The sequence below is a fragment of the Dermacentor silvarum genome, chromosome 4, assembly GCF_013339745.2.
Source record: "Dermacentor silvarum isolate Dsil-2018 chromosome 4, BIME_Dsil_1.4, whole genome shotgun sequence".
NCBI classification, from domain to species: Eukaryota; Metazoa; Arthropoda; class Arachnida; order Ixodida; family Ixodidae; genus Dermacentor; species Dermacentor silvarum.
In genome coordinates this window covers 1,411,372-1,437,525 of record NC_051157.2, presented here as the reverse complement: position 1 = coordinate 1,437,525, position 26,154 = coordinate 1,411,372, and the positions used below count along the sequence as shown (strand labels likewise).

Sequence of the window (26,154 nt, the reverse complement as noted above, 5' to 3'; positions counted from 1 at the left end):
AATGAGATATCATCTGGGGAAAATGTAATCGTTGGCATAACACTTGTTGTATTAGTACGCGAAGAAAGCGGGGACGTGGTAGGCTCTTCTGTAAATACAGAGAGAAAATTTGCATTAAAAAGGTTCGGCAACTCTACATCGTCGACCGTTTCACCTCCTTCATTGGTAAGTGTTACACGTGTTACAAGTGTAAGTGTTACACAAGTGTTACACGGTGCCTTTCTTGAGGGTTTATCACCTGCCAGAATTTTTTTTTGTGTGTTATTGATTAAATGTTTCCGAGGGTCATCACCAAAGAATGCATCTTTCGCCTTGCGAAAGGTATGCGCGTTCAGCAGCGTAGTATTTTTCCCATGCACACGTGTTCGTCCTGCATTTTGCGGCGCGATACATGCGTTTCTTATTGTTTTCTAGTCTTTTTAAGGAATTGTTAAACCATGGTTTTTGTTCATGCGTTCGAAAGGTAATTTTTGGTATGAGCCGGTTCGTTAAGCTGTTTACTTTTTTCTTTGAATATCAGCCAAGTTCCATGAATGCTGCGGTTATGAAACGTATCTTGGAAGGAAGGTAGAAAATTCTGTAAATGTTCACATATTGCATCATAATTACCTTTGTCGCATAGTTTTCTCGCGCTTCTGTCGCAGAGCTGGAGCAAAGCGAAAAGAAGCATGGATGACCTTGTGATCACTGATTTCTCCAAGAAAGGTGATGGACGACAAACTGTCTGGACGGTTGACCAGTACTAAATCTAAAATGTTTGCAGTGTCTTCGGTGACGCGCGTTGGCTCTGATATGAGTTGAGTTAAAGTTGAGGCAAACGTCCAGAAAATCTCTCGCTTCGGTTTGGTGTACTAGGGAGGGTACTGTGTTGCGCCAATCAATGTCTGGTAAGTTAAAGTCTCCAAAAAGAAGGAGGTCGGCATTATGATAGCCAGAGCAAACCACATTTAGTGCATTGCTTAGATTACGAGCGAAGTCGGCGCTATTGCGAGGAGGCCTGTAACATACACCTAAAATTACAGACTGTGGGGCAGCATGGCATAGAATAAACAGTATTTCTAATTCTGATGTGATGTTTATAGCAGAGCACGACAACTGTTGACTAGCGGCAATAAGCACACCTCCTCCTCTAGTCCCGGCACGATCTTTTCGAAAGACGCTCAAGTTTGGCAAATCAGCCAACACTTCTGAGTCATAGATGTTACAAAGCCACGTTTCCGTGTGTACAAGAACGTTGCTGTTGGACGACAGCACGAGGTTAGACACGTGTTCTCGTTTTGGAATGAAGCTTCGTTCGTTGGTATAAATTAATGAAAGGGAAACATGCGATATAGGTTTCGTTCGAGGGGGGTGGCTTGTTTTTTCATGATGTGATGACTGCTATATTTCTTTCACAGTTTGCGATGTGTCATCGAACACGTAGCGCTTAGAACCAATGAGAAGAGTTTTAAAGCGCAAAGAAAATGGCACCGACTTGGCTTTCGCAAAGGAAACAAGTTGCTTGCGGGCGTTCCTAACCGCTGGGGAAAAATCTTCACCCGTGCTGAGGTCAGTGCCCTTGTGCCCATTGGATATGGTTAAACCTAACAATTAGTTAGCGACCGACACGATGCGCTCGCTCTATATCTTGAGGTTCAAGTGGCATGTTCAGGTGGTCTGAGCATAGACGTAAAATGTTTTCTTCAGACGCGGCCGACGTTTCTGATGTTGCGGGGTCAGGAAGGCCGTAAAACACAAGATTGTTTCGCCTTGAGCGATTCTCTGCATCGCCAACGCGGGCATTCAGAGCGTGAACAAGCCTTGCTGTTTGCTCGGTATCCGCCCGTATATTCTGTATCTCGATTTGCATTGGTAGTAGTTTCTGGTAATGGCCCTCTCGATCCGCTAACCTCTTGCTTAAGTTGGCGAGTGCAGCACTTGTAGCCGTGCATTGGCCTTTAAGGCCCTGCATGTCGGATATTATTGGGGTTTGGCCAGCGGACAGTTTTTTCAGTTCGGCAAGCACAGCATCAGGACCAGGGTTCGTTTCAATATCCCGTGACTGTAACACAATAGATCTATATAATCACACCAAGACACTCACAAGCGATATCAGAGCAGCACTGCGGGCTCGGAAGCTGCACCAAGAAGTAATTGCTAGTTCTCTTAGTATAAAAGCAATCTGGTTCACAAACCTGCATGATGAACAGAAGTGGGTTACTGGTGTGTGTTGTGGCACAGCCACCAAGCCCACAAAACGCGGGCGATGGCCGTGGTTCCTTTATAGCTGGATCTGCAATGGTTGTCGATGAGAGCAGGGCTCTCTGTACTTGGTCAAGCATCCAGTTTTGAGGTGGTGGCGTGGTTGGACAGGCGCAATGACTGCCGACACGTATGCGCCAACTAGTCACGTCAATCCCGGTGCGCAGATCTGGCGGCTCCTTCACGACGTTTGCTGACAGCACTATCGCAGGCAGTAGCACGCGTGTGACAGCAGAAAGGAAAACCTGCATGATGAACAGAAGTGGGTTACTGTTGTGTGTTGTGGCACAGCCACCAAGCCCACAAAGCGCGGGCGATGGCCATGGTTCCTTTATAGCTGGATCTGCAATGGTTGTCGATGACAGCAGGGTTCTCTGTACTTGGTCAAGCATCCAGTTTTGAGGTGGTGGCGCGGTTGGACAGGCGGAATGACTGCCGACACGTATGCGCCAACTAGTCACGTCAATCCCGGTGCGCAGATCTGGCGGCTCCTTCACGACGTTTGCTGACAGCACTATCGCAGGCAGTAGCACGCGTGTGACAGCAGAAAGGAAAACCTGCATGATGAACAGAAGTGGGTTACTGTTGTGTGTTGTGGTACAGCCACCAAGCCCACAAAACGCGGGCGATGGCCATGGTTCCTTTATAGCTGGATCTGCAATGGTTGTCGATGACAGCAGGGTTCTCTGTACTTGGTCAAGCATCCAGTTTTGAGGTGGTGGCGCGGTTGGACAGGCGGAATGACTGCCGACACGTATGCGCCAACTAGTCACGTCAATCCCGGTGCGCAGATCTGGCGGCTCCTTCACGACAATTGCTGACAGCACTATCGCAGGCAGTAGCACGCGTGTGACAGCAGAAAGGAAAACCTGCATGATGAACAGAAGTGGGTTACTGGTGTGTGTTGTGGCACAGCCACCAAGCCCACAAAACGTGGGCGATGGCCGTGGTTCCTTTGTAGCTGGATCTGCAATGGTTGTCGATGACAGCGGGGCTCTCGGTACTTGGTCAAGCATCCAGTTTTGAGGTGGTGGCGCGGTTGGACAGGCGCAATGACTGCCGACACGAATGCGCCAACCAGTCACATAAATCCCGGTGCGCAGATCTGGCGGCTCCTTCACGACGTTTGCTGACAGCACTATCGCAGGCAGTAGCACGCGTGTGACAGCAGAAAGGAAAACCTGCATGATGAACAGAAGTGGGTTACTGTTGTCTGTGTGGCACAGCCACCAAGCCCACAAAACGCGGGCGATGGCCGTGGTTCCTTTATAGCTGGATCTGCAATGGTTGTCGATGACAGCAGGGTCCTGGGTACTTGGTCAAGCATCCAGTTTTGAGGTGGTGGCGCGGTTGGACAGGCGGAATGACTGTCGACACTTATGCGCCAACGAGTCACGTCAATCCCGATGCGCAGATCTGGCGGTTCCTTCACGACGTTTGCTGACAGCACTATCGCAGGCAGTAGCACGCGTGTGACAGCAGAAATGAAAACCTGCAAGATGAACAGAAGTGGGTTACTGGTGTGTGTTGTGGCACAGCCACCAAGCCCACAAAACGCGGGCGATGGCCGTGGTTCCTTTATAGCTGGTTCTGCAATGGTTGTCGATGACAGCAGGGTTCTCGGTACTTGGTCAAGCATCCAGTTTTGAGGTGGTGGCGCGGTTGGACAGGCGGAATGACTGTCGACACGTATGCGCCAACTAGTCACGTCAATCCAGGTGCGCAGATCTGGCGGTTCTTTCACGACGTTTGCTGACAGCACTATCGCAGGCAGTAGCACGCGTGTGACAGCAGAAAGGAAAACCTGCATGATGAACAGAAGTGGGTTACTGGTGTGTGTTGTGGCACAGCCACCAAGCCCGCCGGCAGCATAACACCCGCGCCATCTCTCGCAATACTCCGCAACCACACCGCCCGCCGCCGCTGTAAAGTCACGCGGATTAAGGAGACGGGAGCCATGCGGGGAAAACAGCATTAGGAGGGGCGTGAGAGTCACGCATCCCCAGAGTCACGCATCCCCCACAAAGTGCAGCATACATCCTCATTTTAACGAGATAGCGTTAAGGGCCCCGTGTCGCAGAAAATCTGGCGTCGGTGTCGGCGTCGCCGTGAATGTCGGCGTCTGTGGCGGAGAAAATCATCCCGAGCCACCCCGACCGCACAGGCCGTCCGCGTGGTGCAAGGTCATCATCATCATCAGCCCATATTTTATGTCCACTGCAGGACGAAGGCCTCTCCCTGCGATCTCCAATTACCCCTGTCTTGCGCTAGCGCATTCCAACTTGCGCCTGCAAATTTCCTAACTTCGTCATCCCATCTGGTTTTCTGCCGACCTCGACTGCGCTTCCCTTCTCTTGGTATCCATTCTGTAACCCTAATGGTCCACCGGTTATCCATCCTACGCATTACTATGCATTACTATGCAAGGTATTAGTGAACAAAAATTGGAGATTGCAGGGGAGGCCTTCGTCCTGCAGTGGACATAAATATAGGCTGATGATGATGATGATGAAGACAATAACTAAGCCTAATTTCGATTGAATAACATTAAATTGATTTAGGCTAACCAGGATCAATTCAGGCTGATTACGGTGACAAGTATATAGTTAGATTAATTACGATTACATTACGTGAGCCCAGTCAACATTAATAACAGTAATGAAGTTTAATTCGTAGTAGATTACTTAACCCTAATTCAGATTACTACGATCATATTGGTGATGACGTAATGCTTCCGAGTATGTATGCTTGGAGAAAAGCTTGTGTCACAGAGTTGAGGGGGAAAGGGGACATGCGAAATTAAATAAAATACTCGGGTACCAAAACAACGATCTATCAGATTGTGAGGCACGCCGTAGGAACGAACTAATTTTGATGGGGCCACGCACCTAAGTATAGGTGCACGAGTGCCCCCTTCGAAATGCGGGATCCAAGCCTCGAGCTGCTAACGATCGGCTTCCCGGATAACACTCGTTCTCTATGTTCAGGCGTTGGCATCTGTAAAACCAAAGGTGGTTATTTATTTATTATACCCTCAAGGTACGTTGCAGAGTTTAGTGGCATGTCGGGGCTCAAGTGTGCAAAAGGCTAATTGCGGGCCTTGCTGTGAATTACTTACTGCACCACTCGAAGACGTTACACAGGCGTTATGTACGTGTGTTTTTGCCGTGTCCTGGGAGACCGAAATGTTACGCCGACTTTATATTTGCAGTAAATTAGAGTCATGTTATTATTCATACGCTGGCAGTTTCAAAATGTGTGTTTTTATTATGGTAAGTATAAAATTATTTTCACAAGTGCTCGAAAGAAACGGCTTCGCTGAAAAGTGAGCTGCGATTGTGCGCTGCCCACAAGTCTATTGAGTGAATGAGTGTGTTTTCTTTTTGAATTTTCAGTATGGCTCTCACCTGCGGGGCCAAGTGCGCCAAAGCCCTACTGATCACCTTTAATCTCATATTCTGGGTAAGCGAGCCTCTTTTACTCTCCTTTTTTCCCCTTTTTTGTTTTGTTTTAAGTTTCGGGACGAACGCACGCGCATCCGTCGCCGTGGTGACGTCATAACGCACATGCGCTGTACTATAGCGTTGTGCTCCGGCTTTGTTGGTGCGACATCTGGTACGATAAGCTGAGATACAGTGAGCTTCAGGCACGCTTATAACACTTCCTCGAAGGCAGCAAGCAACGAAATTCCGACGGAACGCTGGCACGCAAAGCACTTGACAGATGCAGACAAACCGTCAGTCGCCGCCGCCGCGCACAGCCTCATGGAAGAGGACAACGTCTCATGACGCACAGCCTCATGGGAAGTGCCCACATGACCAACCTGTTTCAGCGTAAAAACGACGTACAGCGCTAAGTACTGAGAGAGACACCAAACACTGCGCTGTCGCGCTGTTTGTCGTCTCTCTCAGTCCTTCGCACTGTACGTCGTTTTTGCCATGAAATACCCAAGCAATTAACCACCCTTTGTTCTGTTTCAGGCCTCTGAAATCGCGCCATCTCATGTGCCGGGGTATTTTTACAGCGAAGCTCTACCAGCCAAGGAAACTTTCGTGTCGTTGGCGTAAGCAAAAAAAAAAATGTCGCTGTTTCGCCCGAAAGGCGAAGCACCAATTGCAATAGCAAATTAGTAGAGAGCTATTCGGAGTAGGGATAGCAGTTTTCTCGGCTGCATAAACTTGGACACATTCGCTTACTAACTGAATTAACAAGCGTGGTGTCAGCGCGCACAAGCAAACATGAATAGATCACATTGAATTACCGCAGACAACGACTGTCAAAACGCTGGCAGCAAGCGCAGCCGCCGACGCGGGCGAAGGTTCGTGCGGTCTATCGCTTCAACGGAAACTGAGCGGCGAATGCACAGCGCATACAAAAGTCAGAGCCGTGTGCAGATAAGAGACGGCGCGGGCGACCGCCACAAGCGGACAAAGTACAAGCCCAGTTGTTGGCGGAGTAGAAGCTGCCACCCCCCTCCCTCCCTCCCGCGCTGCCTTCCCGCTTTCTTGCTTTTGCGCTGGAGATTGAGTGGCCAGTTCCCCTTGCGCCCGGTTGCAAGATACGCATTTGGTGCCTCAGCACAGCGTCGCCCCGCCTCCCTCCCTCCCATACCCCCACGGCCTTTCGCGCGACGGTTGCGTTTGCTTTCCGCCGTGCGTTTGCTCTCCGTGACAGCGCGCGTCCCCCCGCGCGCTTTCACTCGCGCATACGGCGCGCGGCGACGATTTTATCGCCCTTGGATTTTATACGGAACCTCACGGTGACGGCGACGCCGACGGCAGAAATCCGGTTGAAGTGTCCATATAATTGCTATCGCAATAAGAACGTCATGGTAAGCCAGCGGCTCGCTCTCGTGCCGAGCGCTCCGGCGTTCGTCGTCGTCGTATTCTTCCACAGCTGTCTGCATTGCCGCTCATCCTTCCAGCGTAGAATTTCACTTCTCTTCTGTCGTCGTAATGTCGTCGTTTACGCGGTTATGAGCCTTTGCTTAAGGCAGTATGAGCCCATTAGCGGTGCATCACTGCATGCTTCGCACCTCCCCACGCTTCACGTCAGTGGAGCTGCACTTCGCTCAATGGGCCATTTGACACTTACGCATAAAATTTAATTCACGGCTCAAACCGAGCCTACGACTTAACTCGTGCGAACTGTAATAACTAATAAAAACTAAAACAGTAAGAAAGGCGTCCAATATGGCCAAATTGCTGAGGCAGTTGAAGAAATAAAGGAGGGTTTCACAGCGTACAGCTCAGCACTCGTTTTCAAAAGAAAAACCACAAAACAAGCATCAGAACCACATTATGGATGATAAGGCACGTGTAAACAACGGGAACACCCTCCGACGCGTTCCGGTAAAGATTAGGTTTGCAACTGCTTCGAAAGGGGTTGACGTCTTTCAAAACCCTCACACGAGGGTTTTGAAATACACGCCATGTGCATGGCTTCGCAGCCGGCGAATCCGACTGCCATGCCAGTATAAGCGCTCCAAGGCCTATGCCCAGGTGCGGACGAAATAGAATTTGTGAAGGATGATACCATTTTAGTAAGAAGTAAGTAAGTATTTTATTTAGAGTAAGCAATATACAAAACTCACTGCAGGGGCAGGGGCTAAAGGCAATCAAGCCTGACAAAGGTCCCTGTCCCTCCGCAGTTCGTGGCAGGTCACACGCTTCGAGTTCAACACAGAAAAGGATTGCAGTACATCAGTTTCAGGAAAATGGAAAACTAGCATCTTGCAAGAGTACACATAACAAATCATATAAACAAGAGAAAAAAATTACATAACATCTTTAAATAATCGTACAGAAGAGGTCGCGCACGCCAGAATATACCAGATACACATAATAAATTCCAAAAATTGGAAACGTAGAATGCATGAGGATGCAATGAAATTACATTATTCATGGAAACACTCGGAATACTAATTCGTGAATGATTTAAGCATTGGTCGAGGCATGAAAATCCACAAGTTAATGTTGATATTGTATACATGTGATAATTAATAAGTTCCTTGCTTGTTTTTTAAATGCAGCACTACTAGATTTAAAGTTGAATCTATCTGCAATTATATTCAAAACATGATGTGTCTGGTACGCAGCACTTTGTTTTCCATAATTAGTTCTTACTTTAGGTGCTCGTATCATTTGTTCTCGTAAACAGTAGTATGGTTTTTCGATGCCGCTTTGTTCATATAGTTTATTTTGTTGAATTACTTGGAGCAATTTAAAATAGTACAACTGATCAAACCTGAGCATGGAATGTTTTATGAACAGTGGAGCAGTTGGCAGGTCTTGTAATTTTCCCCTGTACTTTTCGAAACAGCGCAACATCTTCTTCTGCATAGTAATAAGTCTATGGTAATTTCTTTGCGATGTTGTTCCCCAGGCTAATATCCCATAAGTTACCTTAGAATGAAAAAGTGCATAGTAGATATTTAGCTTTAACCTTAATGGGATTAAGTGTACTGTTTTGTGAAAACAACCAACTGTTCGCGCTAATGCGGTAATCAGGTGATTTACATGTGTGTTCCAGTTTAATTCCTTCTGAAACCATACACCAAGAAATTTTTGTTCCCTAACGTGTGTAACACAATTTCCTTCAAATGTGACACTTATTTTACTTATGGGCTTGTTTATAGGTCGGAATATCATATAGTTTTTTTGTTTTGTTTTTTTTTTTGCATTTAAGCGTAGCTTATTTTGCCTTAACCATTCTGAAAGATGCCTTAAATAGTTATTTACACTGACTTCAAGTGATATTAAATTGTCTGATGAAAAGAAAATGTTTGTATTATCAGCGTACATAATAAGTTCAGGGGAATCAGGAATTTCTACAATATGATTTATATGAGCAAAGAACAATAGTGGCCCCAGTATGGACCCTTGGGGGACTCCTTGGTTTAACTTTATCTTTGTAAACATTGTGCTATTAATTTGCACGAATTGATAGCGATATTCAAGGTAACTTTTGAAGAGTTGAACTGCGACTCCACGTACTCCATACCTCAACAATTTATTAATTGTAAATGTTCAACCCACCAGGTTGTTCGCGTAGGAAGCATTTTCTCCGTTAATTTGCAGACAGTGGCAGCTAAGGCAATATGAACTTATAGAAATATGGACTTCCGGAAAAGGACGAAGAAACAACTCAGTGCTTGAAACTGCTGTAAAGAAAGAATTTTTTCAGGATATTCTTGAGCTTGACAACATTGAAATCGAGCGTATTAATAGATTGGTTAAGCTAGCAGCAGCCTAACAAGACTAGACCTGTCATACTTAAGCTATTAGATTCAAAAAGTACATTTACAATCCTGAAAGAGGCTACAAGCTGAAGGACACGAAAATTTTTATAGGTGAAGATTTTTCACAAAGCGTTCGTGACGTCATAAAGAAACTGTGGACCTGTGCCAAAGCAAACCGCGACAACCATGATATTGCCACGGCCTTGACACGACTGAAAGCCACTCGGTGCAATTGCATGCTAGGCATGTTGGGTGCTCATCGCAGAAGACGACGACGAAGGTGCCAGAATAGCTCCATAAAAGATCTACAGCGTCGACCGAAGTCTTTTGTTGTTTTGTCTGTGACAAACTGGTGGAGGTGCTGGGTACGCGTCTATGTACTCTGACCCCCATGATCTAGAAGCGAACCACCTACGCAAAAGCCGACGGCTTCAAAGACTGCCTCCGGAATACGGCCTTCAAGATCTGCCGAGGATGTCGACCACAACCGCAACCCAGACACAGGAGACATACGGTACTGGACAGCCTCCTGCGTCGCTTGTTCTCCACAAGCCTCGCTGGCCGCGGCTGTTCCATGGTGAGTCTTTTGAGGACGTGGAAGATTGGCTCGATGACTTCGATCGTGTGGCCGAGGTTAATGATTGGGATGAACGGAAGAAGCTAAGGAATGTGTACTTCGCCCTAGAGGACTCTGCCCGAACATGGTTCGCTAACCATGAGCCATCCATCACCACCTGGCAAGAATTTCAACGGCAGATACGCGATACGTACAGCAGTCCCGCAAGAAAAGAGCGAGCAGAGTACGGTTCAAAAGCCTAATGAAAGCGTAGCCATGTTCGTAGAGGACATGTCGCGGCTTTTCAAGCATGCTGACCCTGGCATGACAGAAGCGAAGAAGGTCTGCCTGCTGATGCAGTGAAAGAGCAGCTGTTTGCTAGAGTGATGCGAAGGCCTCCAGCTACAGTAGCTGAGTTCGTCAGTGAGACGACAACAATGGAGCGAGCCCTTCAGCAACGCTCCTCGGTCGCCAAATCACCCTGGGATCAGCACCCTGTGACACCGAAGCGCTTCGAGAGCTTGTGCGTAGTGTCGTGCGGGAGGAGCTCGAGCGACTACAGGGAGTGCGATTTCAGCCGACCGTAGCGTCCCTCGCAGATATAGTCCGCCAGGCGGCACAGCTATTCGTGCAAACCCGACCTGAAGCCGCCCCTGTACTGACTTATGCGCAAGCAGTGAGGCTACCTGCGCAGCCCGTGAACCACCGTAACGTGCCTTCTTCTGAAGAACCGCTGCGCCACTTCCAGGGTCAAGCTTCGCATACAACTATGTACGAGTCCACGAGCCCCCAAATCAATACGCGAAAGTCAGATGTGTGGCGCGCACCTGACTATCAGCCACTCCGCTTCCACTGTGGCGAAGCGGGCCACTTGTACCGTGCCTGCTACTACCGACGAATAGGACTCCAGGGATATCACCCCGGTGATCGTCGCCCACGTGAGGGAGAGCGCCCGAGAGAAATCCAACAATATCTAGCCACTCAAGATTCGTCGCCGTACGCGCTGTTCTGACCGTTTGAATAGTCCCTGCCAACGAGCCGATCTCCGTCTCCACAGAGGCGCCAGTCACGATCACCACCTCCTCGACGATCGGCGTCACCTAGCCGCTATACTACGTTCACCGCTTCTGTGGGCAACCGGCCCACTAGCCCAAGTCGGGGAAACTAAGAACAGCGACCTCGGGGGGTGGGGCCGCTGTCCGACGCACTTCAAAAGATCCTCCGCTGTGACGCCCCGACGACGACGTCACCGACGACGATAACGATGACGACAACGACGACTGCGTACCTTCGGCACCTTTCTTCGAAAACCGTAAACCTGTTTCAGCCGACATACTCGTTTCTGTAGACAACCGCCCGGTAACCGCTCTTGTCGATACTGGTGCCGATTATTCAGTTCTGAGCGGACAACTGGCTACTGCACTTCGCAAGGTGACGACACCGGGGCCGGACCTAAGCTCCGTACAGCCGGCGGTCATGTTCTCACGCCGATCGGCAAATGCACTGCGAGGGTACGCATTCGTGGGACCACATTTGTCGGTTCATTTATTATACTGGCAGAGTGCTCTATTTTTCCAAAAAATGAAGCGCCAACAGTGACAGCACAAAGACAGGACAGGTGCTCCTGTCTTTTTTCCTTCCTAATGTGCTGTCACTGTTGGCGCTTCATCTTTTGAAAGCTATGCACCAACTAGCCCCACAACGTGTTTTAGCAGAGTGCTCTAGGCAGGTCATTCTCGGCATGGACTTTCTTCGGGAGCACGGGGTGATCATAAACCTTCGCGAGTTGCTTTTTCCAGCGAACACGCAACTCATTCGGACGACTATCACCCACAATCCACGGTGTTACGCGTTTCGGGTGACTGCGCTACTTTGCCACCACGGAGTACTACGTTGATCACTGTGGAAACAGACGACGATCCTCCCCATCTCGGCATCGCTGAAGGCAATCTGTCAGTCTTGTTGGCTCGACAGGTTTGCGTAGCCCGCGGCATCTTGCAGCTGTCCTCACGGACTGCTCAGATTTTAGTGACCAGTTTCAGTCGTGAATACCAGCACTTCGCCCCACGAACTGCCATCGCCTATTTGGAGCCAGTCAGTGACTATCCTGCTTGTTTAACTGTAGGACAGAATGGTGCAGATGTTACCTGTGGCGTACCGGCCAACAGCAAAATTGATGTGAATTCAAAATTATCAGGTGAACAACAAGCTAGCATTCGGAGCCTTTTACAGTCTTTTGGGGACTGTTTCGCTTCAACATCGAAGGTCAACCAAAACACCTATTGCGAAACACCGAATTATTACAAATCCCGAGGAAAGACCCGTGCGCCAACGTGCCTACCGTGTTTCTCGTAAAGAGCAAGACGCCATCCGAAATCAACTCCAACAAATGCTTACCGACGACATCATACAGCCCTCCACCAGTCCATGGGCGTCACTTGTAGTTCTGGTGAAAAATAAAGACGGTACAATGCGTTTTTGCGTTGACTATCGCAAGCTTAACAACGTTACGAAGAAGGACGTTTATCCCCTTCCCCGCATCGACGATTCTTTGGACCGCCTTCGACATGCCCGATACTTCTCATCGATGGACCTACGCAGCGGCTACTGGCAAATAGAGGTTGATGACCGTGACCGTGAGAAAACCGCCTTTATTACGCCTGATGGACTCTACGAATTCAAGGTCCTTCCTTTCGGATTGTGCTCTGCGCCTGCTACCTTTCAGCGCATGATGGACACGGTACTATCAGGTCTCAAATGGCAGTCATGCCTTGTCTATTTAGATGATATCGTTGTGTTTTGAGACCCTTTTGAGCAGCACCTACAGCGCTTACAATCAGTTCTTGCCGCAATTCGTGCTGATGGCCTGTCCTTAAAGCCTGAAAAATGCCATTTCGGGTATGACGAACTCAAATTTTTAGGCCATGTTGTCAGCTACGCCGGCATTCGACCAGACCCCGACAAAACCATTGCTGTTACTTCGTTTCCTACACCTGCGAACAAACACGAACTCCGCCGTTTTCTAGGGCTTTGCGCATATTATAGACGCTTCGTGGCTAACTTTTCAAGGATAACCGAACCTTTGCAGCGGTTAACAAAGGATAATGTTGCGTTTGTCTGGGAGCAGGACCAACAAGAGGCCTTCTGTGAACTCCAGAAACGTCTGCAAACACCTCCAGTTGTAGGAAACTTTGACGAAGACAGTGACACAGAGTTGCACACGGATGCCAGCAACGTTGGCCTTGGTGCCGTCCTCGTACAGTGGCAAGATGGAGCCGAGCGCGTCATTGCGTACGCAAGCCACACTTTGTCTCCAGCTGAAAGGAACTATTCCACTACGGAGAAGGAATGCTTGGCTGTTGTGTGGGCAATTGCTAAGTTCCGCCCTTTTTTGTACGGCCGATCGTTTCGAGTTGTGACAGATCACCATTCATTGTGCTGGCTCGCCAATCTGAAGGATCCATCTGGCCGTCTTGCACGCTGGAGTCTTCGCTTGCAAGAATACGACATGACGATCGTGTTCAAGTCCGGGCGTAAACACACCGACGCCGACTGCCTGTCGCGCGCTCCACTTCAACCGTCGCCATTCGATGTTACTGAAGAGGACGCATTTCTTTCCATTGTCACAGTGTCAGACATCAGCAAGCAACAGCGCGATGATTCGGAACTCCGGCCTCTCATCGACTACCTTGAGAACCGTCTACCAGAGCCGCCTCGTATGTTCGTCCGAACGTTATCATCGTATTTTCTACGCGATGGCGTCCTTTACAAATTGGGTTTTCACTCGACTGCAACCGCCTGCCTCCTTGTCGTCCCGTCCGCACTACGTGACGACATCCTCCAGGCCTCTCATGACGAACCATCTTCGGGCCACTTGGGATTCGCACAGACGTTTTCACGCATACGCCAAAAGTAATTCTGGCCTAACTTTCGCCGTCACATCAAGCAATATGTGAAGACATGCCGCGACTGCCAGAGACGCAAAACACCACACGTGCGTCCCGCTGGACTTCTCTATCCCGTTGATCCTCCACGGATCCCTTTTCAACAAGTTAGCATAGATTTGCTTGGACCATTCCCCACGTCGAGGGCTGGTAACCGTTGGATTGCTGTTGCCACAGACTACCTTACACGTTACATTGAAACCCGAGCTCTCCCACGAGGCACTGCTAATGATATTGCGACCTTCTTTGTACATGGCGTCGTACACCGCCACGGTGCTCCAACCGTGGTTATAACCGACCGGGGCACAGCATTTACAGCGCAGCTCACAGAAGATATCATGCATCTCAGTGGTACAGTTCACCGCAAAGCCACTGCTTACCATCCCCAGACGAATGGGCTCACAGAAAGGCTAAACAAAACGATCGCTGATATGATTTCCATGTATGTTGACGTCGACCACAAGAACTGGGACGACGTTCTCCCATATGTTACGTTTGCATATAATACTGCCGTTCAAGAAACCACCGGCTTTACCCCTTTTCGCTTGGTGCATGGCCGGGAAGCTGTAACAACGTTGGACGCTATGCCTTTACCCACCCACTGTTCTTATGTTGTCAGTGATGCTGCCGAATTCGCTAGATGCGCCGAAGAGGCGCGCCAGCTCGCACGAATGCGTATCTGCTACCAGCAACACAACGACGCCGACCGATACAATCTTCGTCACCGAGACGTCACTTATCAACCTGGTGACAAAGTATGGGTGTGGACACCAATCCGCCAGCGTGGTCGGCCGTAGAAGCTTTGGGCCGCTACTTTGGACCCTATAGGATCGTTCAACGCCTCGGCGACGTCACATATGAAGTGATTCCTGAAGTAGAAGGCACCACTCGCCGTCCCCGACGCCCACGCCTGTCCGATGTCGTTCACGTCTCTCGCTTGAAGCTTCACTACTCCCGCTGACCGGAAAGCTCTACACCTCCCGTATCACTGTGGCACCCCCCCCCCCCCCCCCACCTAATGCGTAAGTGTTCCGCATCGAGACGATGCTTCTAGGGATGGGGGTAATGCCACGGCCTTGACACGACTGCAAGCCACCCGGTGCAATTGCATGCTAGACATGTTGGGTGCTCATCGAAGAAGACGACGACGAAGCTGCCAGAATAGCTCCATAAAAGATCTACATCGTCGACCGAAGTCTTTTGTTGTTTTGTCTGTGACAATATGGTTACCGTAGCATTCGATAAACTCTACATTAACAACGTGCCTTATGTTTGGTAAGGTGACTGTTTGGGCATGTTGGTAAGACATGAATGCTCACAAGATGAGGACAGAGTCTGTCATCATCTTGTGCGCATAAAGTTTTTTCTTATGTTTGGGATCACGAGCCAAGTGATCCCTTGCGAAAAAAAGGCGGAAGCTTGCACTAGGCCGCGCAAAGCTCACGACACAGCGAAGCTGGCCGATTAATTGCGTCTCTTGGTTGTAGCTAGGTTGAACTTGGCTATGTCGAGGTTTAAACTTGGTTGTAACTAGGCCTATACTCGTGTACGTGCTACGTGTACGTGCTACGTGCGTGTACGTGTACGTGCTAGCACTGGAAAGATGGGCCCCGCCACCACCGCGGGGTGGTGGCGGGGCCACCACCCCGCGGTACACAACGCACGCTACATATGCAATGCTGCCCGGATCGGCAGTGCAGCGCTACAGGTGTGTCCCTTCGCACGCGCTGCCCACGGGAAGCGCTTCTCATCAACACCACCGTTTCACACGCGCCTTCTCGTGGTCATCGAGTCTCTCTTCGTGTCGGTCTACTTACGCCGCAGCACACCTGCTTACTTAATCAGCTCATGTTTACTACAATTCATATTGCTACCAAAGCCGCCCACCTTACTTCGTATGACATTGCTGTGTTGCTATCGCATTCATTGCTTCATTCATTGCTGTGACATTTTTCGTACGCCAACATCAACTCCGACGCCGACACGAGTGATGCAATACAAGCTTCACTTCAATAAATAAGTAGGGCGAGCGTTGCAGAGATTAGTAGCGTCTTTTCCTGGCTTGGGTATAGACGGTTTCAAGCTCCCGATAACAGCAGCGAGCGTGCCGCCCCCCAGAAACTTCCGGTCACGTGCCTTATCAGTCTGCTACGCGGGGAACAAAAAGCACGTTTCCAAGTTGTTTCAGTGTACGGAAAGCCTATTTTTACCTTTTAAAATAAAAGAATGACGCAGAATGCCTCAAGGCTAATACTTACATTTTTTTTTCGCGTAACTCACTGGTAACTGCACTTCTAAAACTATGGTTATGGATATAGAGCGTAAAAGTGTTGCAAAACTGAGGGCTTATGTTTTAACGCACGGTTGCTTCTTTGCCAGTTATATTTAGCAGCTACGTCAGTGGGCAAAACGGGAAGCCGTACAGGGCCCATGTTTGTAATCAGTGAAAAGGTCTATAGGTATAATCAAGCTTCATTGTGTTTCTAAGACGCTGGTATATCGCTTTCAGTCCACGCGTTATTGGTGTTATCCAGGAGCGAGACCAGTGATGTCTCGGTAAAGTTTTTCAGCAATTCGTAAGGTAATCCGTCAGGTCCAGGTGTTGTGCGTAGTCTCGAGGCGTCGATAGCTGTTATCCACTCCGGCATAGTCAACCGTGCCTGTATTCCGGAGATTGCCTCTGGATTGGGGTGCTGGTCGATCGTCGAAGACAGGATCGCAGGGCGACATGTAGGGGCATGAATCACATCATATTCTGGGAACAATGTCTCATCGATTTGTCGCGCCGCATTCGACGGCGAATTCACAGAGGCTGGAAGCACGGAAGCCGCGGGGTCGGACTGACGTTGGCCCTTCTCCATTGCACGAAACCTACGACAGAGAGAGGCTGTGCGTAACGAGGGTCCGAGGGACACACACCAATCCAGCCATCGTCGTCTGTTCGGTGATCTTTCGTGCCGACGGGCTTGAGCTGTGATACGACGCATTTGAATTTTCGGTTCTATAGACGTGGCACCGCCGCAAGCTCAGCCCGACGCCGAGCCGCGCACCAGGGGCCGGACGAGCTTCATGTATACCCAGCACATTCGCGTTGCTCAGTCGAGTACCTTGCGAAGAAATTCTTCAAGGCGACAGATCCTGTGTTATGATCGGTGCCTCCCGAAAGGCGTCCAAGTGAGCAGCAGCGACGAAGTCGGGAGGTGGGGAGATGGTCAATGCCCCAGCAGTGCGGTTCACGTCGCCATCTGATTGCACCGGGCCCCATACAACATGACAAATCGGGCGAGTAGGACGAAGTGCGTGGGTGATCGGCGGGTTGGGATTGTAAGGTCGTTGAGCAGCTGGAAGTGTGCGTCCACAAATGTGTCCCAGACACATGGTTCCCATGAGCTGATGATAGGGTATGTCCCCATGCCACGTGTGGAGCATTAAAGTCACTTGCGCGCTGAACTCGAAGAAAGTGAAGCCGTCCCAGTTTTATTCGTGTATAAGGGAGCCAGTGTGCGGCTTAGCGTAGACCGACACTAGGATTACTGAAAACTATTGACACCGCGAAACGACACTAATGACACAGAAAGGATACAGGGACAGTGCTTGTCAATGTTCTGTGTCGTTCGTGTCGTTTCGCGCTGTCAACCAATGTTCCCAACGTATCTTCCTTTTGAACCAGGATTATATCTGTGTTGTTAACCATTTGGACAAATCGATGGCACTTTGAGGCAGGCTTGTAAGTACATATATTGTGGCTTTACCTGGTAGATCATTGCTTAGGACTCAACGCCAATCTGGCAATACTAGGATTAGCGTATACAGCGAATAATGGTATAGTTAACGTGACATTTGGCTCTTGGAGCAGTACTGCCCAAGAAGCATGACGCCCGAAGAGAACATGTTCGCGAAGTTCACTTGACTGCCCGGTAGGCCACAACAGTTCCACTGCAGAACGTTTTGTGGCCGGGGGTGTTGCAACGACATTATTTTGGTAGATTGGCGGCCAGAACTTGCGACAATTACATCAGCTGTTGGGCCATGAATTGCAAAAGTTCCACAGGTCAGCGTAAGAAGTACGAGGTTGTTGAAAAGACTGCACATTCGTGCCAAGCGACGATGTGCGCGGCGCTGCCGTTTGTCTTGCTAGAAGTTCTTGACGGCGCCGAAAGTGATCCATCTCTGCTTGAAGTAGGGTCAATATTGTATCCAATAATCGTCTGGTGTTTCCGCGTGCGAAGGAGGAGGCGCAGTGTTCGTCGGCCTCCTGCGCAGCTCCTTGACCGCGGCACTTTTCCATGGAAGGCGTGAACTTGACGATTTGAGCGTCGATCGTCTGTTTCTAAATCCGACAAGATCTCGAAACTATTTTTCAGCTGCAGAACGCAGTAGTGGTCTTGTTGTTCTACTGTTGACGTTTATGCGAAAGCTCTCGCGTGGCGCTTCGTTTAGTCGGGAATTGAGCAGCAGCCTTATCGGCAACGATGCAGAGCAAGAGGAAGGCGTAGTCCCGTATAGGGCAATGAGGACAGTGAAAAAAAAATGGAAATTATGCAGAAACTCCACTGCAGTTGTATAAGTATTCGTAAGGGTTGTGCCGCTTGATCATCTCCACGCATACAACGCGACGTATATTGTTTTCCAGTATAATCCCTTATCAACCCTTATCGGTCGTTATCAACCTGATTGGGCTTAATCCAACCCTTATCGACCTTTACTAACCTTTATCGTTAGTTACCAACCTTACCGAACTCGATCCGACCCTTATCGAACTTATCGGTCGTTATCAACCTTATCGAAATTTATCCGACCCTTATCAACCCTTATCTGTCCTTATCAACCTTATCGGACATGATACGACCCTTATCAGTTCTTGTCAGCCTTATCGCACTTGATCCGACCCTTATCGGTCCTTATCAACCTTATCAGAATCGCTCCGACCAATATATGCCCCTATCGCTCGTTAGCACCTTACCCATCCAAGTCGAAATATTATCAGTCGCGATCAGATCCGTATAACCCATCATCACTCCTTATCATCCATATAAACTCATTGACTGCGTATCTGTCTGTGTTAATCGACAACACACACAACGCGGTACAACACATTCATATGGTTCTGATATATTCGCCTTCTGCAGGCATGGGTGGGTAAGACACTCTGCTTCTGAGCGTCACGCGTCAGCGACGGTTTTCCTCGGTGAATCGATAAATAAATGCTTACGCATTAAAAACAGTCGCAGTTTCGCCCGAAAAGCGAAGCATCAATTGCGATAGCAAAGAAGAGAGCTATACGGAGTAAGGATAGTAGTTTTATCGGCTGCATAAACTTGGACACATTCGCTTACTAACCGACTTAACAAGCATGGTGTCAGCGCGCACAAGCAAACATGAATAGACCACACTCGATGACCGCAGACTACCACTGTCAAAACGCTGGCGTGAGCAAGCGCGGCTACAGCAGCGGCAGCAGCAGCGGCAGCAGCAGCGGCAGCAGCAGCGGTCGAAGGTTCGTGCGGTCTATCGCTTCAACGGAAATTGAGCGGCGAAAGCACAGCGCATACAAAGGGAAGACCCGTGTAGGAGATCGCTTTCAAGATAAAGTGCGCGCGACAGCCCGCAGTCGCGCTAAATACAGGTACGTAGTTGGTGGCAGAGTAAAAGCCGCAGCCCCTCCCTCCCGCGCTGCCTTCCGGCTTTCCTCCTTTCGCGTAGGAGATAGAGTCGCCAGTTCCCCTTGCGCCCAGTCGCAAGATACACATTTGGTGCCGCAGCTAAACGTCGCCTCCCCTCCCTCCCTCCCATCCCCCCACGGCCTTTTGCACGACGGACGTGAGAGCGCGCGGCGACGATATTATCGCCGTTGGACTTTATACGGAACCTCACGGCCACGGCAGAAATGCACTTGGAGTGTCCGTATAACTTGCTATCGCAATAAAAAGATTCAAGTCGGAGAAGGGCAGAGAGGTACCATAGTCCCTTAATAGCTTGTTCTGGTCACGAAACTCCCGCCTAAGTTTAATATAGAGCCAGCGCCTGCCGCTAGAGGCGCCATAGCTGAGCGGCCGCCGCGGGCGGTGGCGGTATAATTTTCTTCGGCTGGTCACGTTGCGGCCGAAAGTCCAGCTTCCTTTTGATTTTATTTACATTCTATTTTGTCGTAGCAGTTACAGTATCCAAAGTTGAACATCTGAGAGTGTTTTCTAACCGAAATCAAGGCACGTACAAAAAGTAAACAATCTCAAAGTCAGCTGGCGGCTCCGTGTGTCAGCAGACGACGCGCATAGAATTGTTACAGAGAAATCTGTCGTTAGTTGGCCCAACCGGCTTCGTTTAAAAACTTTTAAGCGACTTTTATGCGCTGTACAAAGAATAACACATTAGCGGCGTGGCGTTGCCCGTAAACGACAACCTGACTTCAAGGTCGTGTGCTGTTACCGAATTCCGATTGCACTCGAGCCATTCAGACGATGGTGACAGATTCTAATCGCACGTACCATAAAATGTTCTGGGGCGTCAGAATTAGTTTGGAACAGTACATCGGCAGATCGTAGCCGTGAATGAAACGTTTGCTTGATTGTCATTTTGATGTATCGCAAGCTTTGCTAGTTTTCGTGCGTATTATTCCAAATGTGCGACAAAGTTTTCAAACCCGATTTTCGTTGTTAATATACCCTATAAAAACACAAACGGATTAATAAGCCCGACTGACTCAGCACTGCGCTTATTAATCTCTCACTCGCACGAGCAGAGTGACGAGGATTGACGGCCCGTTGCGCTCAGTACCTTGGCGAACTGCGACGCATAGTAGTATTTCAATCGCGCGCTTTATTTGAAGCAAATGTAGAATCACGCACGAGCGCGCGCACACACACACACGCATGCACGCGAACGCACGCATGCACACACACGCACGCACGCGCACGCACGTGCGCACACACACACGCACGCACACACGCATGCACGCGCACGCATGCACACACACACACACGCACGCACGCGCACGCACGCACACAAATATAAAGTACGCGTCCAAACTTTCAGCCCACGCCGGCCGCCTCTCCGGGCTGGCCTCTCAGGTGCGGTGGCGCCGCAGCTTCAGGCGACATCTCAAGATCTCCCATAGAGTAACGGCGGAGTTTCGTGACCAGAAAAAGTATTGAGAGACTATGGACTGACATTTCACTACTTACGCCAATTGAAAACAGTTTCGGTATTAGCCTCTATTATACATTATAACCTTCCATTTCATGTGTCAATATTTCACTTCTCAGATCGTATCACCAGAAGTGTTATATCTTTTATATCTTGAAATTTTAACTTACCTCTAGCAAATAATTTATACGGAGAACGCATAATACAGCTTCTCGGAGCCAAACATTCGAATGAACTTCCGCTTCATATAAAAGAGGCTTCTCGTTTTGTAACAAGATATTTTGTGCTTAGCGTTTCGACAGATTGACTTTTCTAATAAAGTATGTATACTCTCGACGTGACAAAGAAGGTGTATCCTTTGTCGGCAACATTAGCGTGTTAAAATAACCTCCTTTTAAGTGCGGGGCACTTTAGGGGCCCGGGCTGTCGGCGTCTACCGCGTGATCACGCTCAAAAACAAGTGCTCAAAACATGGTCAAAACAAGTGCAGAATTGATCAAAACTGGCTCAAAATAAACTAACGTGATTCAGAATAATTTAAAAGACAGGCATAATCAAGAATTAAGCGCATTAGTTAACAGAAATTCGGTAAGATCGCTTCGATCATCAGCAAAGGCTTTGGCTCCATGTGCGTGGCGGTTTCCCATCAGTTGCGCCTTAGCACAGGTGTCAAAACGGATGATGGATTGCTAAACACAAGATAAACAAAGGATAAAACAAGGTAAACACAAGGAAAATGTAAGGGAAACACCGGCGAATCACTGCTCCGCACTTCCCCAGCTTTCACGCTGAGTGGAACTGCATTACCGCCGAGTTTACCATTTATATATATCAGTTCCGCTTTTGTGTAGTCAAATTTTCTTACAGGTTTTTTTCTTCTTTTTCCTATACTACAAAAACACTTGTTAAATGTATGATATGATCTATTATTTGTAATTGCGTTTCTTTGTTGTGCCGATTTGTCTTGCGACACAGTTTTTCTTACTTGCACTAACGCAACTTTCATGCACTTGACTCCCTGCTAGCCACTGGTTCTGGACAGGTTTTGTGTATTCTTGTGTGATGTAAAAAAGAAATAGAAATGAGCGTGGCGCCAGTAGTTGAGCTTCGTTGCTGTCTTGAAGAAACGACCTTTTTGTAACGCCCTTGAGATGCCGCCACAGCAGCGGAATGCATCCCGGGCAGGCGCAGCTGACGCGGGAAAAGCGCCTTCACGCGAAACCAACTTTCGCCGAGTTTTTAGAGCGGACACGAGTAGGCGATGCGTGGATCCAGGTCGGTCCAGCACGCCTCCTCCAGAAAAGCGCCCTCCTTCGTGCTACGGAGCTTCTTTGCCTGTAGCGTATTAATTGGTTGTCCTTGCTCATTCACCCCTTCATTTAACAGCAAACAGCCGAACTTTGAGTAGCCAAATAGTTCTCCATTCATCAGTACCGCTTTTACACAGTATCAAGTGAACCTTAAGCCAGAATAGACATATCGCACTTTCAATACGACACAGCGCCGTCCTTGTCGAGAGCTTGTTTGGTCAGGCGGAGGCTCGCTGACGAATTCAAAATGTAATTGACGCTTCGGCATTGTGAACAAGAAATCCGTATTGCTACGTTATTTGACCTTTGACTGTGCCGTCATATATTTTACAGGGAAGCTTTATATGGCTATGTTCTGGCGGATCGCATCCACCGGACAAAACGACGCGTAGAAAAACAAAGTGGGCCGATCCTGGTGATAGTGCAGAAAGAGGCCAAGCTCAATGGCACATACCCCTTCATGTGGGCCGATCCTTGTGATAGTGCAGAAAGGGTCCAAGCACAATGACACACACCCCGCTCAACAGCGCTTAACAGCGCGAGTCCATCTGCTGTTGAGCGCGCATCCATTCGCGCTCAACAGCGCGAATAGATGCGAAAGCGACGAGAAGGCAAACGCGCAGCGGCCCAACGTGCAAGGCCGATGGTGCAAGGTGGTCTAGTCGCCTAAACTCGCTTTCACTCGCAAATAAAGCATACGGCGACGCAACATAGTTATGTGTTGTGCTTTTTCAACCATTTAACATAACCACCAAAATAAAAAGTAAAATATAATTGAACAAAACCAACATCTTCGCTGGTCAGATTCTAACAGCATCGTCATGCGGGGCATAGCGCTAGAAGAGCACCACTGTGGGAAATCGGGGCCTGCGTTCCCAAGCGAGACCTCAGTACCTTTCTTCCGGCCACAAAACTTCATCGAAAGTTTCATATAGGGACAGGCACCAGATGCGCTGGCGTACGTAGTAACCTCATCGTAACCACATCTACAAAGGTAAAGGCAATAGGGATAGGACGAAAGGCCAGTTACAGTAACACCGGTGATATTTAGATTGGCTATGCAAGCCATAAAATTTGAATTGTCGAAATACCGTAAAAACCGGACTATAGGTCGAACTGGAATATAGGTTGACCCCCCAACTAACCAATTCTAAAAATGAAAAAAAAAATCTTTTTCAATGGCAAAAATACCAAAAGACACCCTTACCTTTAAACAAATGTGACTCAGCCGGTTGCACAATGGTGACAGTATTTATTTAAACGCTGCTCCGTGCCGTGATGATAAGGTGCTGACAAACACGCGGGTCGACGGTCGCACGATACGAAGCCCACGGCAACCTGGCGGGTTACCGTGGGCTTCCGCGTACTCAATCGCCTTTTTCTTGAAGGCAACCGTGAATTGCCGTCGTCTTCCGCTCATTTTGAAACAAAATGTGAAAAAGCAGCCTGAATGCGATGACGAAGGCGGCTGTTTACTTCATCTGCTCATTGTTGCAAGATTTCCGTAGTTTTTCCGCCAATGTCCGGTATATAAGACGAGGTTCGACTTTTCGCAATGGTTTTTTAAAAAGAAGTTCGACCTATATTCCGGTTTTTACGGTAGGTGGAGAAAAATTATGTACTTTATTACATAATTATTATGTAAATTATGTACGGGTTCAGACCAGGCAAACGCTTAGAGCATAATTATTTATGCTCTAAGGCGGAACTCGTGTAGAAGGGCAAGAAGCTGCATCCGGGCAGCCGGATCGAGGTCGCTGTCGATGGAACGGTGAAAAGAATCCGCGAGCACGGCGTCGGACGCAAGGTGAGGGGTCAGCGGATGCTGAGTCTCAGGCTCAGAGGGGTCAAGGGGTACGACAACAGCAGCGTCTACAGGCTGAACGTGGCCAAGCGTTTCATTTCGGTACAAAGTCAGAGGGCCGGAGTTGGGGTTGGAAACAAGTAGTCCGGGAATGTCCTGATGAAGCGCGAGGATGGCTAAAGGCAGTGACGTATTGTGGCGGCGACGAAACAAGTCAGATGGCGTGAACAGTACGGTGGCGTCGGAAAGGGCGGCACAGGAAACGGGAACAATGACGGCACTCTGAGGTGGCGGGTCAATATCGGCGGTGACGACAAGCTTTCTATCCCCAGGACCGGCCACATGGGTGGAAGGCGTCTCAGGAAACACAGCGAGCTCTACCTGAGCACGAGCGCAGTCGATAACAGCGTGGTTACGGGACAAAAGATCCCACCCGAGGATCAGGTCATGGGAACACGAGGCCAGCTCAAGGAACTCAACGCTGTAGATCACGTCTTGTATGAGCACCCTGGCCGTATATGCTGCAACGGGTTGAATATATTGTGCGCTCGCAGTACGGAGAGAAAACCCTGAAGGTGGCGTCTTCACTTTACGGATAGAACGGCAAAACGTATGGCTCATTACAGAAATAGCGGCGCCAGTGTCCACAAGCGCAAGAGTTCCGTACACCGTCAACAAACACTTCAATAACATTGGCGGGGGAAAAGCGAGGACTTAGACAGATTGACGACGGCGCAGCTCGTGCCTCAGAAGCTGCGGTAGTAAGTTTTCCGCCTCACCAGTATTGGACCGGCGACGCATAGGCGAAAGAGAACGGCGGCGCGGTGAGGGGGACCGACGAGCAGCAAAAGGTTGGGCATCGGGCTGGTGATCCCGGGCGCATGTTTCAGGCTCTCGTTCTGGCTGCGTGCGATAGGGAGGTCGGAAGGAGTAGTCAGCATATCTCGGCGTACTCGTGGTCGCCGCGAAGCGTCGGCGGCAGAAGCGCGCAACATGACCCGGAATTCCGCAAGCGTAGCAGATCGGGCGGTTGTCTGCAGTGCGCCAAGGATTTGCGTACTGTGGCTGCACCCCGAAAAGCGGCGTCGCTGGTGGTCGAATTGGTGGTTGAGGGGTCAGTACTGGTTGAGGACGTGGCTTCATGACGGCATCCGCATACGTCAGAGGCGAGGCAACAGGACTCGGTGGAGCAGCAGACGGCACCACAAATGATAGCGGCGCGGTGACACCAGTTGGCTGAAAGGCAGACGGCAAAGCCTCGGTGACCTGCTCCTGTACCACCTGTCGGATGGTTGGAGTCAGACAGGGCGTAGGCACTTGCGTGGTCGGAAAAAATGAAAGCTGTCGAGCGACTTCCTCACGCACAAGCTCCTTAATATGTGACAGGCAGCGCCGTGTGGTCGCCGCCGATGGTCAACGCAGCGAGGGAATTGTCTGTTGACGTCTGCCGCCGAGCTAGGACGCGCTGCTTACGTAGTTCGTCGAAGCTCTGGCACAAGGCCATCAGTTCGGACACGGTGCGTGGGTCCTTGGCCAGCAACATCTGGAAGGCGTCGTCGTCTATGCCTTTCATGATGTGCTTTATCCTGTCTTGCTCAATCATAGAAGGGTTCACGCGCTTGCACAAGTCAATGACGTCTTCAATATAGCTCGTGAAGTTCTCGCCCAGCTGCTGCGCACGTCCGCGTAGACGCTGTTCAGCGCGAAGCTTGCGCACTGCGGGGTGACCGAACACTTCCGAGAAGCTCGTCTTGAAAGTGGTCCAAGTGACGAAGTCCGACTCATAGTTACGAAACCAGAGGTTTACGACGTCTGTTAGGTAGAACAGGACGTTGCGTAGTTTCGTAGCGTCGTCCCACTTGTTGTGCGCGCTCACCCATTCAAACGATGATAGCCAATCTTCTACGTCATGGTCA

At 49.4% G+C, this 26,154-nt stretch overlaps 1 protein-coding gene across 1 annotated transcript in view; it reads left to right on the top strand.

Moving 5' to 3' along the window:
* Window positions 1-5,615: 5,615 nt before the first annotated feature.
* The window catches only part of LOC119449337 (CD151 antigen-like), a 114,766-nt gene continuing 94,227 nt past the window's right edge, over window positions 5,616-26,154 (top strand). Inside the window, exon 1 of the mRNA XM_037712503.2 lies at window positions 5,616-5,703. Coding sequence (XP_037568431.1) covers window positions 5,638-5,703 — 66 coding nt within the window. The 5' untranslated portion in view covers window positions 5,616-5,637. The remainder of the gene's footprint in view (window positions 5,704-26,154) is intronic.